The 17,815-nt window shown below is 41.8% G+C and overlaps 1 protein-coding gene across 11 annotated transcripts in view; it reads left to right on the top strand.

Annotated features, from left to right (window-relative positions):
* Positions 1 to 17,815, top strand: part of ppp1r12a (protein phosphatase 1, regulatory subunit 12A) — a 271,369-nt gene that overhangs the window by 69,931 nt on the left and 183,623 nt on the right. For 10 of the 11 annotated variants that reach the window (XM_068050119.1, XM_068050120.1, XM_068050118.1 and 7 more), the window contains exon 2: positions 11,596 to 11,726. In XM_068050119.1, coding sequence (XP_067906220.1) covers positions 11,596 to 11,726 — 131 coding nt within the window. Of the gene's footprint in view, positions 1 to 11,595; positions 11,727 to 17,815 lie in introns of those variants that run through there. The other variant, XM_068050116.1, reaches the window with a different exon arrangement.

Here is a 17,815-nt window from a genome sequence, read left to right as displayed (position 1 = left end):
AACATGTTGTACATGTATCTGTATAATTAAATATTGTGTTTAGGTTGCATTAATAGTGCATGGGAAATGTACGTTACAATCGCAACTGAGCGGTTCAAGTATCCCACGAAATTACTGTGAACGGAGCAACATATATTGCCTTCACTTTTGGTGAACTATTCCATTTAAGAAATGAACAAACAGTAAGGAGTAGGTAAATTACCAATAAAGAATCAAACTATGGATTAACAACCAACAGGTTGAACCAACTTAGGAAAGCAAGTTGATTTCAGAATTTTGAAGGGTTGTTAAGGTACCATTTAGGTATAGCCCAGGTACACAGTGGAGGTTGGACAATGTTGCAGACCTTGCCACAGTACCGAAACAGCTCTTAACAAAGTTGCTGATGACATTTTATGTGACTGTGACAAAAGTAAACTTTCCCTCCTTGCCCTTCTCACTCTGTCTGCAACCTTTGACATGGTTCACCACACCATCCTCCTCCATTGCCTCTCCACTGTTGTCCAGCTAGGTTGGACTGCTCTCACCTTGTTTCATTCTTACCTATCTGATGGTAGCCAGAAAATCATTTGCACTGGCTTTTTCTCAGCTCCCTCATTGTTATCTCAAAGATCTATCCTTGACCCCTCCTATTTCTTGTCACCAAGGGGCAACATGTAGATATCATCCGAAAGCACAGCGTTAGTTTATACCTGTGCTGGCGACACTCCACCCCAAGCCACCACCATTTCTCTCGACTCCTCCACTGTTAAGTTATCAGATTGCTTATTCGACATCCAGTGCTGGATGAGCAGAAAATTCCTCCAATTAAATATTGGGAAGGCTAAAGCCATTGTTTTCGTTTCTATATCTAAACTTCATTCCCTCGTTACCCACTCCATCCCTCTCCCTGACAACAGTCTGAGATTACGCTAGTCTGTTGACAACCTTGGTGTCACATTTCACTCCAGGAAGAGCTTCCGACCTCATCTCTGCCATCATGAAGACTGCCTATTTCCTCCTTGCCATCAGCAGCCCGTTTGATCGACCTCCCATCTTCCACCTTAAACATTCACTTTCTCCACCACTGACATGCAGTGGCAGAAGTGTGTACCATATACAAGATGCGCTGCAGCAACTCACCATGCCTCTTTCGACAGTACCTTCCAAACCCATGACCTCTTCCTAAAAGGACAGAGTAGCAGATGTGTGGGAGCACCACCATTTGCAACTTCCCCTCCACACTGCGCACCATCCGGACTTGGAAATATATTGCTGTTACTTCACTGTCGCTGGGTCAAAATCCTGGAACTCCCTTCCTTATAGCACTGTGGGTGTACCTATCCCAAATGGGCTGCAGTGGTTCAAGAAGGCAACTCACCACCACTTTGAGGGCAATTGGAGAAGGGCAACAAATGTTGGCCTTGCCAGCGACACCCTCTTCCTATGAAACAAATAAAAAAAAAAAGTTGCCTGATGGAATTTAATACAAGTGTGAGGTGATGCATTTTGGCAGAAGGAATAGGGAGAGGCAATTTATACTTAATGGCACAGTTCTAAAGAGTGTGCAGGAACAGAGGGAACTGGGGGTGCATGTGCATAGTTCTTTGGAAGTGGCAGGATATATTGAGAGAGTGGTTAAGTCAAGCATATGCGATCTTCTGCATCATAAATAGAGGCTGAATCTTAAAGCTTTGGTTAGGTCCTAACTGGAGTATTGTGTCCATTTCTGGTCACCACATTTCAGGAAAGATGTGCAGGTCTTTGAGAGGGTTCGGAGGAGATTTACCAGAATTGTTTCAGGGATTGAGGATTTTAGTTACAACGTTAGTTTGGAAAAGCTGGGCTTGTTCTCTTTAGAACAAAGGGCATTGTGGGGGGATTTGATAGAAGTGTACAAGATTATGAAAGGCTTAGATAAGTAAGATGAGGAAAAGCTTCCCATTATCAAATGCTGCAAGGACTAGGGGGCACAGATTGAAGGTTTTGGGCAAGAGATGCCGGGGGAATATGAGGAAGTGCATTTTTTACGCAGCGGGTGGTAATGACCTGGAACACACGTCCCACAAGGGTAGTGGAAGTGGAAATGATCAAAAACTTGAAGAGGAAGTGGGATGGCCACCTGAGAGAAATAGACTTGCAGGTCTACAGGGAGTTGGACTGACTGGTTACCTCTGTGGAGAGCCAGCATGGACTCAATGGGCCGAATGGTCTCCTTCTGTGCCGCAGTTGACTCTGTCTTTGTCCCTTCTCAGTTCATCTGCTGAAACCCTCGTTCATGCCTTTGTTACCATGACTTGACTAATCCAGTGCACTCCTGGGGGAACTCCCATGTTCTACTCGACGTAAACTTGAGGTCATCCAAAACTCTGCTGCCCATGTCTTAACTCGCACTAGGTCCTGTTCCTTTATCTCCCTGTGCTCACTGATCTACATAGGCTGTAGGTCAAACAATATCTTGATAAAATTCTCATCCTAGTTTTCAAATCTCTCCATGGCCTTGCCCCTCCCTATCTCTAATCTCCTCCAACCCCACAATCCTCCAAGACCACAGCCAAATACTTGCAGGTTGATAGGTAAATTGGTCATTGTAAATTGCCCCTAGTGTAGGTAGGTGGTAGGGATTATGGGATTACTGCAGAGTTAGTATAAATGGGTGGTTGGTCAGCACAGAGTCGGTGGGCCGAAGGGCCTGTTTCAGTGTTGTATCTCAAAATAAATAAATATCTGCATTCTAATTCTGGCTTCTTGTACATCCTTGTTTTCATTTGCTCCACCATTGGTGGCTGCACCTTCAGTTGCCAAGGCCCCAAGCTCTGGAGCATCCTCCTGACGTCTCTCCACCTTGCTTTCCTCCTTAAAACTGAGCCTTTGAGCAAGCCTTTGGTCATCTGACCTGCTATGTCGCTTTGTGGCTTGGAATCATACTTGATTTTGTAATGTTCTTATGAAGTGCCTTGCGACATTTTATCTTAAAGGCGCTATACAAATATTTATATAAATATAATTTAAGTGCAGGCTCCAGAGAGTTGGGACTTGTACAAACTTTTTTTGTTATTGACAATATATGGTTGCTGTATTTATGGGTCAATTATTTACTATATGTTCAGGTGGGTCAGTAATCAACATAGTCGCTGAGATTAGTTTGTTTCTCCAGCAGAAGGACTAGCACAGAGATAATGTGCCGACTGGCGGTCTTCTGTGTTGTATCCGATCTTACGGCATTTTGGCTGTAAGTTCTCTTCCCAAATTAAATGTGTTTAAGATATCTGTTTAGAAATTACATGTGGACAGACTGTCATATTGCAGCAGCACATCCTTCCAAGGGAGGGAGTGATGAAATACAATATGAAAGGCAAGGCATGTAATTTTAATACGTTTACACATATTGCTGTTTAGATTGAACATGTAAATAGCGTTCATAGTAAAATTGCTCCTTCTACAGAACAAACCACAAGGCCCGATTTACCTCGTTGTCTGAGGGGAGTTGTGAGCATTTCTGTGTGACGCTAAAGATGGTCAATATTACACTTTTTATATCTGTTTAAACCTTGTTGGATGTTTCCACAAATGATTCCCTTGTTCATTGTAGCAAAAGGTCCTATATGGTCTACAGAGTATTCTATTTAGCCTTATCAAAACTTGGTGCCGGTCTCTTTATTGTACAGATGTTTGTTACTTTTTTTTTTGGACGATTTCACTGAAATAGTATTTGCTGATTCTGCTGTGAATCTACTGAAAGCTAATACTTGATGGTACTGGGGAGTGAACGATTTTGACTGCACTGAGGTTCGTCAATTTTCTAATTAAGCAACTGTTATACTTTGGCAGCTGGATTAGGCTTTTTCATCCCCCTAACCAACCCCCCACCAGCCCCACCCCAAACACCCTCCCAAACCAGTCCTAAAAACATCCTTGTAACTCTGAGCTCTGAATTCTCTTTGGTGCATCAATTTCTTATTTTGAAAAGTTCACTCATGGGATGTGGGCATCGCTGGCTAGGCCAGCATTAATTCCGTCCTTAATTGTCCACGAGAAGGTGGTGGTGAGCTGCTTTTTTGCTCTTTTTGGTGCTAGCTTTATCCTGTGTTTCCTTGAGGTCCTTAAAAGTGGCAATTACGCATATTACTCTTTTTGGGCTTTAAATACCAAATACGTTTACGCAATAGTAAATGAACAAATGAATAATAGAAGCATTGCATGTCTATTTGCATTGGTGACAAAGCTTTGCTAAATTCTTGCAATAACTTTGGTTTGCAAATCATGCTGAAGCTAAGACTAAAGGCTAAAACTTGTGTTTCTTTTCCCCATTTTTCATCTGTGTTACTACCTCAACTATTTAATTTGTAAAGATCAGCAAAACTGTGTTGCTTTGGAAAGTCTACATTGAGTAGCAGTAATTGAACCTAAGTAATTGCTCATTTCAGAAAACTGTCATGAGACACTTCTGGGGAAAATATCAGCATATTCCTATTTGAATTGTATGGTAGTTTGTCAGGCTGTGTCACCAGCTAAAGTATTTCTGCAACTTTGTATCTCATTAAGCCAAGAGGTGATTTCTGAGAATGAAACTGGTTTTTAACTCCTAAAAGACTGAGAATTTAATGTTAAAACTTTATCTATTGCGTGCCTCTTGTGTGAATGCAAGCATGGGTGCGTCTTTTAGTGATTTTAATCGATTTAGAGCGTTCCAGTTAATAACCTTACATCTTTCTTGTTTAAACTCAAGAAAACCTTGAGTCTGATTGGTTCATTTGCAATTAGATTAGAGGAACAGCAGCAAGTGCTCACTGAGGTTGTAAATTAAATCACTGTTTAAAAGATAAACTGTGTTGCAGTCAAACTTGGCGCTTCCATCCAAAGCTGAAAGTTCATTTTCAAATGATGCATTGCATGCTAGGAAGTGGTGGAAGATGTGTCTATTGCTTGCCACCATCTAAAAGGAGTGCTGTTTGTTGATGTCTTCCAATTTCTGACATTGGAAACGTTTTAAGGTTTGATTTCCCTCATAAGATCATAAGAACTAGGAGCAGGAGTAGGCCGTCCGGCCCCTGGAGCCTGCTCCGTCATTCAGTAAGATCATGGCTGATCTTTTCGTGGACTCAGATCCACTTACCCGCACTCTCACCGTATCCCTTAATTCCTTTATTGTTCAAAAAGATATCTACCTTAGCTTTAAAAACGTTTACTGAAGAAGCGTCAACTACTTCACTGGGCAAGGATTTCCATAGATTAACAACCCTCTGGGTGAAGAAGTTCCTTCTTAATTCAGTCCTAAATCTGCTGCCTCTAATCTTGAGGCTATGCCCTCTTGTCCTAGCTTCACCTGCCAGTGGAAACATCCTTTCTACTTGTATCTTTATTCCCTTCATGATTTTATATGTTTCTATAAGATCCTCCCCTCATTCTTCTGAATTCCAATGAATATAATCCCAATCTACTCAGTCTCTCCTCATAAGCCAACCCTCTCAACTCCGGAATCAACGTAGTGAACCTCCTCTGCACCCCCTCCAGTGCCAGTACATCCTTTCTCAAGTAAGGAGACCAAAACTGCACACACTACTCCAGGTGTGGCCTCACCAGTACCTTATACAGCTGCAACATAACCTCTCTGCTTTTAAACTCAATCCCTTTAGCAATGAAGGACAAAATTCCATTTGTTTTCCTAATTACTTGCTGTACCTGCAGACCAACCTTCTGCGATTCATGCACAAGGACACCCAGGTGCCTCTGCATAGCAGCATGCTGCAACTTTTTACCATTCAAGTAATAATCCTTTTTACTGTTACTCCTACCGAAATGAATGACTTCACATTTATTAACATTGTATTCCGTCTGCCAGACCTTTGCCCACTCACCCAATGTATCTATGTTCCTCTGCAAAGTTTCACAGTCATCTGCACATTTTGCTCTGCCACTCATCTTAGTGTCATCTGCAAACTTTGACACCCTGCACGTGGTCCCCAACTCCAAATCATCTCTCTAAATTGTAAATAATTGCGGTCCCCACACCGATCCCTGAGGCACACCACTGGTGACTGCCAACAAGAATAGCACTCATTTATCCCCACTCTCTTCTTCCTGTTAGTCAACCAATCCTCAATAATCAAACCAATCCTCAGCTTCATGTTTTGTCCTTCTGTGGATGCTTTCCAATTCCTTTTGGAAAGCAAAATAGGTTACAGCACATCTAATACATAGTTTCCGTGTGAACAGATTTTCATATTAAAGGTTTACTTTGATGTGAATGACGCTTTTTCTGTGATTGTGAAATCCTTGTAACAACAGATCACAAACATCTGAGACTGATGAGTTTGAATAAAGGTGCTTGATCACCTTTAGGGTCATGTTGGTAAGTACATGCCAGCATCACGTGTAGCCTCTTGTCCACAGGTCGTGGTAATGATCTAATTTGGAAATGGTTGGGGTTGTTGTGATAAGAACTGTTGAGTGTTCAGGGTGGTGAACACCACTACAGGTTCAATAACATGAGTGGAACTAAATCAAGTAATTTTTGGCTGCCGGTTTTGTTTTGAAATGGTGAAACAAAGCTCCTAACTTAATTTTCTTCATTTAAAAAAAAAAGCTATTGGAATTGTTTATGAAGTGTGTTACGACCAGGTGAGAAAGGGGTCTCGGGCTCCCCTTTCGCCCCTTCTTTGGTTTGACCGCAACACAGTTTATCTTTTAAACGGTGATTTAATTTACAACCTCAGTGAGCACCTGCTGCTGTTCCTCTAATCTAATTGCAAATGAACCAATCAGACTTGACGTTTTCTTGCGTTTAAACAAGAAAGTTGTAAATTTATTAACAGTAGACTCTAAACTGATTAAAATCACTATAAGACACATCCATGCTTGCATTCACATGAGCCATGCACACAAATAGATTACAGAGGGAAAACCCAAAGTTGGGAGGTTGGAGTAGAGTCCTTAATTTAAAAAAAAAAGGTATTTAAATACTGAAGTTTAGTCCCAGAGTCCTTAGTTGAAATTGTAGTCATGAAGTCCTCACTGGGCCTCGTGCATGGTTCAGGCTTGGTTCTCTGGTTCCGGAAGGCAGAAGAGGGGTTTTTCTCTTTATCGCCTAAATGCTGGCAGTGCTGGGCTGTAGGCTTGCAGCTGAGGCCGTCCTGGGTCTTTGCAGGAGAGAGGAGATGTTCCTTCCCTGGATTTCACTTATTGTCTACCTTCTGAGGCACAATGTGCAACTCGGGGAGTTTGTGAAATCAGTCATGTGATGTGACCACCTCTTTGTGTTGGAGTCAAAGTCTTCCGGAATGTTCTTTTGAGATTCAAGGATTTCCGCAAGCTGTTCAAACATACTTGGTCGGGCGGGGGTGAGTGGGTTTGGCTCTTTCAAAGTCAATGGGTGTTGATAGCTTTTGACGATCAACATTGACAAAACCATTCTAGGTAATTTAATCAGAGAGCACTCGTATTATTATGGCCAGAGTGTCTCCAGCCGGCCTTTGGCTTTTCGTGCAAATTGAGCGTGGCCATCTTGGCTACTCTGTTCAGTTTTTTTAAAAGTTATTTGTAACAGTCTCGATAAAAAGTCTCGGGCAAAGTTCCATGTGAGGAAATTAATATTTTCCAGTTGTCATGTGGGTTTTCTGTCAAGTGCTGAATATTGGTTAAACTATATTTGCAAAGATTAATTTCTTTCCAAAAGAGAGAAATGACAGAAAAATTTCCTTTCTGGCTTGCCCCATGAAATCTCATGCTATTAAATGGTATTATAGCAATGGAAGGGAGGAGAAAAACTGTAGTTGGTCACTGGGGGATTAGTTTTTGTCGGGCAGGTATAGTGCCTGGTATATCGAGGTTGCATGATTGATTTTGGAAAATTCTAGTCATACATTCATGCTGGTTACATCCTTTGCTCCATGAAGGAGTTGACCCAATAAAATTAATGGAAAAGAAGTTATGTATATTCGGCAAATTGTTTGTGCTATTTTCCTGATACTAAATGTGGTTAGTTTAAATGGTAGGGACTATATATTTCTCACAATTTTAAATTGTGCAAACAACACAGAATTTGCCATTTCTGTTATTGCCAATTACCAAGTTACTGCTTAGAGTGGTTTGAAAATGCAAGCTGTTTTGGTCAGTAATTTGGAATTCATTATGACACAATTGCTTACACTTCACCTGTAAGTGAGATCAATGAAAGCAACGTAGAGGGGCATCTGTTGTTCGCAGCATTTCTCCTGTAGTTGGCGAAGGGAGAACAGCATGTCAATGGTGGATCTCTCTGCTCGAAAGTCACACTGTGCTTCAGGGTAGACACGCTCAGCCAGCTTCTGGAGCCTGTTTAAAGCGGCTCGAGCGAAGACTTTCCCCACTATGCTGAGCAGGGAGATTCCACGGTAGTTGTTGCAGTCACTGCGGTCACCCTTGTTATAGAGGGTGATGATATTGGCATGGTGCATGTCCTGTGGTACTGCTCCCTCGTCCCAGCACAGGCAAAGCAGTTCGGAGAGTGCTGAAAGTATAGCAGGCTTGGCACTCTTGATTATTTCAGGGGTAATGCTGTCCTTTCCAGGGGCTTTTCCACTGGCTAGAGAATCAATGGCATCACTGAGTTCTGATTTTGTTGGCTGTACGTCCAGCTCATCCATGACTGGCAGAGACTGGGCTGCATTGAGGGTGGTCTCAGTGACAACATTTTCCCTCGAGTACAGTTCTAAATAGTGCTCCACCCAACGGTCCATTTGCTTGCGTTGGTCAGTGATTGTGTCCCCTGATTTATATTTGAGGGGTGGGGGGTGGTGGGGGTGGTGAATCATGTTGATGGTTGGCTCAAAAGCTCTTTTAATGCCATCATACATTCCTCTGATGTTTCCGGTGTCAGAGGCCAGCTGAATATGACTGCACAGTTGTTGCCAGTAATCATTTGCGCAGCGCCTGGCTGTTCTTTGTGCCGCACTTCTGGCTGCTTTAAGTGCTACGGATGTTAACTTGCTGGGGGCTTTCTTGTAGTTCAAAACCTTTGACCTCGTCAGCAGACATGGTCTCTTCAGACTACTAGAAAAGGTCGGATGTCCACCAAAGCTACTATCATCACCTCATTCCATGACGATATGAAAGGCACAATTCAGCATAGCGGTGCCTCATCAGACCCCTTTCCTATCCTGAGTGGCGTGTAACAGGGCTGTGTTTTCTCACTTACACTGTTTGGGATCATCTTTTCCCTGCTGCTCTCACATGCGTTCAAGTCTTCAGAAGAAGGAATTTTCCTCCACACAAGATCAGGTGGCAGGTTATTCAACCTTGCCCGCCTAAGAGCGAAGACCAAAGTACGGAAAGTTCTCATCAGGGAACTCCTCTTTGCTGACGATGCTGCATTAACATCTCACATTGAAGTGTCTGCACAGACTCATCGTCTCCGCTTTAAAGACATCTGCAAACGTGACATGAAGTTCTGTGACATTGATCACAAGTCGTGGGAGTCAGTTGCCAGTGATCGCCAGAGCTGGCAGACAGCCATAAAGGCAGGGCTAAAGAGTGCTGAATTGAAGAGACTTGGCAGTTGGCAGGAAAAAAGACAAGTGCAAGGAGAGAGCCAACTGTGTAACAGCCCCGACAGCCAATTTTATCTGCAGCACCTGTGGAAGAGTCTGTCACTCTAGAATTGGCCCTTATAGCCACTCCAGGTGCTTCTTCACAAACCAGTGACCACCTCTAGGCAATTACCCATATTGTCTTGAGACAAGGAGGCCAAAGAAGAAAAAAAAGAGACTTGTAAGTGGTGTAGGCCAGAATTTTAGTTCAAATATATCGTAACAGTGGCAGTGAGTTTATCTGTTCTGTGTTTCAATAAATTGGTCCAAACATTTCAACACATTTTCATTGGTTTCTAATCCACTTGAATTTAAACATGGACATTTGAAGGATTCTGGTGAGTGCCTTGAAGCAAAGAACATTTGGATAAATGCAGGTGGCCTCATTAAGCTGTCAATGTGTGGAGATAGATATATTTATTTTTATTTTTATATTTATATAAATCATTGATTTAGAGGAAAAATTATCTGGTATCTCTAGAATGATTATTCTTGCCTCGAGAGGAGAAATTGTAGCTTGAAAGGCAGATTTCCATATTTATGCTCCCTAACACTGAGCTACAAGCTCAAAATTCATATAAATTGTGTAACAAGAATAAACTATGTTGGTACTAATCGCTGTCTCTCGCTCACGCGCTCTCTTTTCTGGAGGGGTACTGCTTTCACTCAAATCTTTTATTAAAAACACATCGTTTCTAAGTGGCATGATTGGTTTATTTTAATTAGACTGGACTTTTCTTCATTGAGGTACTTAACTGATGTCTATAATCAGTTGAATTTCAGTCGGAGAAATAAACATGGATTATTTACTTTAGTCAATTTGACACATTGAAGCATTGAATTTTTGAATACAGTTTTGTCCCCTGCTTTACTTTATCAGGTTTTATACTCACTGGAACAGATTTGTGAAGCACATGATGGCGATACAAAATACATCAAGCCGGATTATGTTTGTGTAGGACATTGTTGTGACACTGCTCTTTCCCAGATGATTTTGGCAAGACCTTTTCTGTGAAGAATGTTGGTGCATATTCAGCAATCATGACCATTAACACTCTTAAAGCATCCTTTAATATCCCGACTGAACTGTTTCTCAAAGATTTAGTCTTGCGGTGCCTGCACAACTATCCTGCAAGACATGTGTATGCAACATGAGTTGACTTACTGTCATTAGTTCTGTGTCAGCATTCTTCGCTGCTTTCAATATTTTGCGCATGTTTGTAACGTAATCCAGTTTCAAATGTCATTTCTCTTTTCTTGCAACAGTTTTATTTTGAGGGTAATCATTGAACACTTCCTTTTGAAATGATTTTGAGTTTTATTTCACCATATATAATTTGTTTTGTACCAATGGTGCAGAAACACAAACACTAAGTCTGAATTAAAAATAAAATACTGCAGTTGCTTGAAATCTGAAACAAAAACAGGTAAGACAGCATCCTGAAATGAAAACGTCGTCCCATCAGCATTTGAAAAGAAAAATGTTGCATCATCAGTTCTGATGAACGGTCTGCATCTGAAATGGCAACCTGTCTTCTCTCTCAGCAGCTGCTGAGAAACCTGAGTTAGCAGCATTTTCTGTTTATATTTGTTGATTCATTCTTCCATTCTCGCCCTTCAAAAAATAAATCTGTATCACTTGGGTGTTCGTCATCACAGTGCTTTATTCTCCCCCAAAGGAATTAGTGTTTTGGAAATGACAATGAAAAAACATAGGTCTGCAAATTTGTCACTACTTATTTTCTGAATTTTAAAAGAAAGTTATTTAATTTGCTTGATCTGACTATCTGATTTGGGATATTGATGAATAAGCTCATTGAAAACGCAAAATATTGCCTGCTGCTAATTTGCCGTGCAGCTTTTGTAGCTAGGTCCAGGTTGCCAGTAATAGAAACCATACTATAATTTGAGAGCAGAATATCTCTACACTTAATTTCATCCAGTACATGTATCAGTGCTTTAAGATGCTGCTATTGTGAGAAGGCATGTTTTTTGACTCTACTGTCAACTGTCGCAAATATTCAAACAATATTTTTCATATCTTTTGTAGGCGTGTATAGATGATAATCTGGATATGGTGAAATTCCTAGTGGAACATTCTGCAAATATTAATCAGCCGGATAACGAGGGTTGGATACCATTGCATGCAGCTGCTTCCTGTGGATATGCAGACATAGCAGAGTAAGTATACAATTCCACAACTCTTTTCACAGACTTGCATTTGCTTTTTCATAATCTGTCATTCTCCTATGGTATTTATGAAACCCGAATGGGTTTCAGCAATTGTAAACTGGCTGCGGAGGGCGACATAAGTGTCTTGGGGCCACTGGATTCCTCTACTTGAATTGGAAACTGCTTGGTCGCTATTACACAGATTTCCATTCAGTTATGGAAATCTTAGTTGGATGGGAATCATGACTGGCATCTTGCAGTTCCTTGGTACTAAGCTAGAGCTGAGAAGTGCTCTCCTGTTTTAAAACGTTTTCCCAAGATAGATTCTTATAAAGAAGGAATTGGTCAGCTTATTCCATCTCATGTAACTGTTAATTATCTAACTATCAGATTCTTTCGATCAGGTGGAAGTGATAGAGTCGTGAATGAGGGGAAAATCCTCGTCCTTGACTTCCTGATTTTTTTTATTTGTTCAAGGGATGTGGGTGTCAGGGTGTTAAAGGGCATTTATTCCCCATCCCTAATTGCCCATGAGGTGGTGAGCCACTGGTTGTGTGAGCACTGTGCATTTTGTGAATTTTGTTGGGACAGTGTATGAGGGCAGCATGGAGGAGTAATAATGGTAAAACAGAATTAAAGACTCTTTACCTAAATGCAAACAGCATTTGGAACAAGATGGATGAATTAATGGCGCAAATAAAAATAAATGAGGATGATGGCCATCACAGAGATGTAGTTGTAAGGTGACCAAGGCCGGGAACTAGACATTGAAGGATATTTGACTTTTCAGAAGCATAGGAAGAAAGGAGGAGGTGGTGGGTAACTGTTAATAAAGGATGAGATCTGTACAGTAGAAATAGGTCTTGAACCAACCAGAGAGCAGGCTGTTTTAAATAAAAACAAAATGCCGAAAATACTTTGCAGGTCTGGCAGCATCTATGGAGAGAGAAACAGAGTTGACGTTTTGAGTCGGATGTGACTCTGCAGGACAGGATATTTTAGACTTGGTAATGTTTAATGAGACAGGATTAATAAATGACCTCATTGTAAAGAATCCTCTAGACAAGAGTGATCATAACATGAAAGAATTTCACACTCAGTTTGAGGATGAGAAATTTTGGTCTGAAACTAGTGTCTTAAACTTAAAGGTTATGAAGACAGAGTTGGCTGAAGCTGACTGGGAAAATCTGTTAAAAGGTAAGACAATAGAGAAGCAGGGCATTTAAGGAGCTATTTCATAACTCAATAAAGATATATTCCATTGAGAAAGAAAGACTGAGAAAGATGCACCATCTGTGGTTAACTGAAGTTTTTCAGGATGGTATCAAATTGAAAGAAAAGGCATACAATACTGCGAAAATTAGTGGTAGACCAAACGATTCGGGAAAATTTTAGAAACCAATAAAGGATGGCTTAAAAGGGAGAAATTAGTGAGATTAAACTAGCAGCAAATATAAAAACAGGCATTCAAAGCTTCTACAAGTATATAAAAAGGATAAGAGCAGGTAATGTAAGTGTTGGTCCCTTAGAAGATGAGACTGGAGAATTAATGGGAAACAAGGAAGTGGCAGAGATTTTGAAGAAGGATTTTGTATCTCCACAATACAAGACATAAGCATTCCCAGAATAGTAGGAAATCAAGAGACAAAAGGGTTGGGAGTAACTTAAAACAATCGCGATCACTAGAGAAAAAGTAGTAGGAAAACTGATGGGACTAAAAGGCTGACAAGTCCCCTGGACCTGATTATCTGCATTCTAGGGTCTTAGAAAATGTGGCTGCAGAGATAGTGGATGCATTAGTTGCAATCTTTCAAAGTTCCCTAGATTCTGAAAAGGTTCCAGCAGATTGGAAAACTGCAAATGTAACACCTCTATTCAAGAAAGCAGAAAACTATAGGCCAGTTAGAATTAGCCTAACATCTCTCATTTGAAAAATACTAGAATCTATTATTAAGTAGCCGGACATTTAGAAAATCGTAATACAATCAGGCAGCATCAACATGGTTTTGTGAAAGAGAAATCATGTTTGCCAAATTTATTGGAGTTCTTTGAGGAATTAACAAGGATCAGTGCTGGGGGCTGAACTATTTACAATCTATATTAATGACGTTGATGAAGGGATCTGATGTATTGTAGCCAAATGTGCCAACGATACAAAGATAGGTAGGAAAGCAAGTTGTGAGGAGGATGCAAAGAGCCTGCAAAGGGATATAGATAGGTTAAGTGAGTGGGCAAAAATTTGCCAGATGGAGTATAGTGTGGGAAAATGTGAAGTTGGCACCTTGGCTGGAAGAAGAGAAAAGCAGAATATTATTTACATAGAGACTGCAGAAAATCTGCAGTACAAAGGGATTTGGGTTTCCTTGCACAGGAATCACAAAGTTAATATGCAGGTACAGCAAGTAATTAGGCAGGCAAATGGGATGTTGACCTTTATTGCAAAGTAGGTGGAGTATAAAAGTAGGAAAGTCTTGCTACAACAGTACAGGGCATTGTTAAGACCGCACCTAGAGTACTGTGTATAGTTTTGGTCTCCTTACTGAAAGAGGGATATACTTGTATTGGAGGCAGTTCAGAGAAGGTTCGCTAGGCTGATTCCTGGGATGACATGGTTGTTTAATGAGGACAGGTTGAGTGGGTTAGGCTGATACTCATTAGGGTTCAGAAGATTGAGAGGTGATCTTATTGCAACCTATAAGATTCTGAGGGGGCTTAACAGTGTAGATGCTGAGAGGATGTGTCCCCTTGTAGGAGAATCTAGAGTTTGGGGGCACAGTTTCAAAATACTGGGTCTCCCATTTAAGACTGAGATGAGGAGGAATTTCTTTTGAGGCTCATACCTAGCACAGAGGAAGATGTTTGTGGCATTGGAGGTCAATCATCTCAGTCCCAGGACATTACTGCAGGCGTTGCTCAGGGTAGGGTGCTCGGCCTAACAATCGTCAGCTGCTTCATCAATGACCTTCCCTACATCATAAGGTCAGAAGTGGAGATGTTCGCTGATGATTGCACAATGTTCAGCACCATTCGTGACTGCTCAGATACTGAAGCAACCAGTGTCTAGATGCAGCAAGACCAGCATAAGATCGAGGCTTGGGCTGATAAGTGGCAAGCAATATATGTACCCGAAGTGGCAGGCAATGAGAATCACCAACAACAGAGAATCTAACCATTTCCTTTTGATGATCAATGGCATTACCATTGTTGAATCCCCCACTATGAAAATCCTGGGGGTTAAAATTGACCAGAAACTAAACTGGACCAACCACATAAATGCTGTGGCTACAAGAACAGATCAGAGGCTGGGAATTCTGTGGTGAGTAACTCATCTCCTGTCTCCCCAATGCCTGTCCGCCATCTACAAGGCACAAGTCAGGAGCATGATGGAATGCTCTCCACTTGCCTGGATGGGTGCAGCTCCAACAACACTAGAGAAGCTTGACACCATCCTAACAACACCATGAGTGTATCTATACCACATAGACTGCAGCGTTTCAAGGAGGCAGCTCATCATTACCATCTCAAGGGCATTTAGGAATGAGCAACAAATACTAGCCTTGCCAGCAATAGTCATGTCCCACTAATAAATAAAAAAAATTTTCAAAGATAAATAAGAGGCAATATACATTAAATGAGACACCTGAGGTTCAGTTAAACAAATCTTTCAAGGTTGCAGGACAAGTTTACAAACATTTTTTAACTAAGCATATAGCCTGCATGGCTTTTTTAAATAGTGGAAAAGCAAGGAATTTAAAGTAAATTCGGTTCCGAAGAAGGGTCACTGACCCGAAACGTTAACTCTGCTTCTCTTTCCACAGATGCTGCCAGACCTGCTGAGTGATTCCAGCATTTCTTGTTATATTAATTTAAAGTAAACCTTTGTAAATCGTTAGTTAGATGGGTAGAATATTGTGCTTAATTGTAAGGACTAGCTTTAGGAATGCTGTCAATAACTTGGAGAGGATACAGGCGTGAATTACCAGACTGGTACCCAGGAGGATAACCTTCCATTTAGTGAGCGACCAGAGACGATGAAAGGGACATTTAATAGCGGTGTTCAAAACGATGTGTGTTTTGATGGACAGGATAGGGAGAAACTGTTTATCTTGGGAGGAGCATTGGTAACCAGAGAACACACATTTAAGGTAATTGACAAAATGGGCTGGGAGAGAATTTTTTTACACAGTGAGTAATGATCTGTAGTGCACTGGTTGAAAGTGCGTTGGAAGCAGATTCAATAGTAACTTTCAAAAGTCTTAAGGGAAATAAGAAAAGTGATCAGAATGCTGAGGGAGGCAAGGGAAGAAATTGCTGGGGCCTTGACAGAAATCTTTGCATCCTCATTGGCTACAGGTGAGGTCCCAAAGGACTGGAGAATAGCCAATGTTGTTCCTTTGTTTAAGAAGGGTGGCAAGGATAATCCAAGAAATTATAGGCCGGTGAGCCTTACGTCAGTGGTAGGGAAATTATGAGAGAGGATTCTTCGGGACAGGATTAACTCCCATTTGGAAACAAATGAACTTATTAGTGAGAGACAGCATGGTTTTGTGAAGGGGAGGTCGTGTCTTAGTAATTTGATTGAGTTTTTTGAGGAAATGGCGAAGATGATTGATGAAGGAAGGGCAGTGGATGTTATCTATATGGACTTCAGTAAAGCCTTTGACAAGGTCCCTCATGGCAGGCTGGTGCACAAGGTGAAGTCACACGGGATCAGAGGTGAGCTGGCAAGATGGATACAGAACTAGCTCGGTCATAGAAGACAGAGGGTATCAGTGGATGGGTGTTTTTCTGAATGGAGGGATGTGACTAGTGGTGTTCCGCAGGGATCAGTGCTGGGACCTTTGCTGTTTGTAGTATATATAAATGATTTGGAGGAAAATGTAGCTGGTCTGATCAGTAAGTTTGCGGACGACACATAGGTTGGTGGAGTTGCAGACTGATGAGGATTGTCAGAGGATACAGCAGGATATAGATGGGTTGGAGACTTGGGCGGAGAAATGGCAGATGGAGTTTAATCCGGACAAATGTGAGGTAATGCATTTTGGAAGGTCTAATGCAGGTGGGAAGTATACAGTAAATGGCAGAACCCTTAGGAGTATTGACAGGCAGAGAGATCTGGGCGTACAGGTCCACAGGTCACTGAAAGTGGCAACGCAGGTGGATAAGGTAGTCAAGAAGGCATACGGTATGCTTGCCTTCATTGGTCGGGGCATAGAGTATAAAAATTGGCAAGTCATGCTGCAGCTGTACAGAACCTTAGTTAGGCCACACTTAGAATATTGCATGCAATTCTGGTCGCCACACTACCAGAAGGACGTGGAGGCTTTGGAGAGGGTACAGAGGAGGTTTACCAGGATGTTGCCTGGTCTGGAGGGCATTAGCTATGAGGAGAGGTTGGAAAACTCTGATTGTTTTCACTGGAACGACGGAGGTGGAGGGGCGACATGATAGAGGTTTACAAAGTTATGAGCGGCATGGACAGAGTGGATAGTCAGAAGCTTTTTCCCAGGGTGGAAGAGTCAGTTACTAGGGGACATAGGTTTCAGGTGCGAGGGGCAAAGTTTAGAGGGGATGTGCGAGGCATGTTCTTTACACAGAGGGTGGTGAGTGCCTGGAACTTGCTGCCAGGGGAGGTGGTGGAAGCAGATATGATAGCGACGTTTAAGAGACATCTTGACAAATACATGAGTAGGAAGGGAATAGACGGATATGGGCCCCGAAAGTGCAGAAGGTTTTAGTTTAGGCAGGCATCAAGATCGGCGCAGGCTTGGAGGGCCGAATGGCCTGTTCCTGTGCTGTACTGTTCTTTGTTCAGAGAAATCAAGGGCCAGAACCAAACAGGGCCACAGTGAAAAATAATGGGAACGGGACAAGTAATGTTAAAAAGACAAACCTTTAGGCTTTGTGCCTTAACGCGTGGAGCATGCGCAATAAATTGAATTAATCGCGCAAATAGATGTAAACGGGTATGATATAGTAGGGATTACGGAGACATGGCTGCAAGGTGACCAGGGATGGGAAATGAACATCCAGGAGTATTCAGTATTTAGGAAGGACAGACAAAAAGCAACAGGCGGTGGCGTTGCATTGCTGGTTAA

This window comes from Heterodontus francisci, chromosome 18, assembly GCF_036365525.1.
Source record: "Heterodontus francisci isolate sHetFra1 chromosome 18, sHetFra1.hap1, whole genome shotgun sequence".
Classification (NCBI taxonomy): Eukaryota; Metazoa; Chordata; class Chondrichthyes; order Heterodontiformes; family Heterodontidae; genus Heterodontus; species Heterodontus francisci.
Note: the sequence above shows the minus strand (reverse complement) of the source record. Positions and strands in the feature narration are given on the sequence as shown.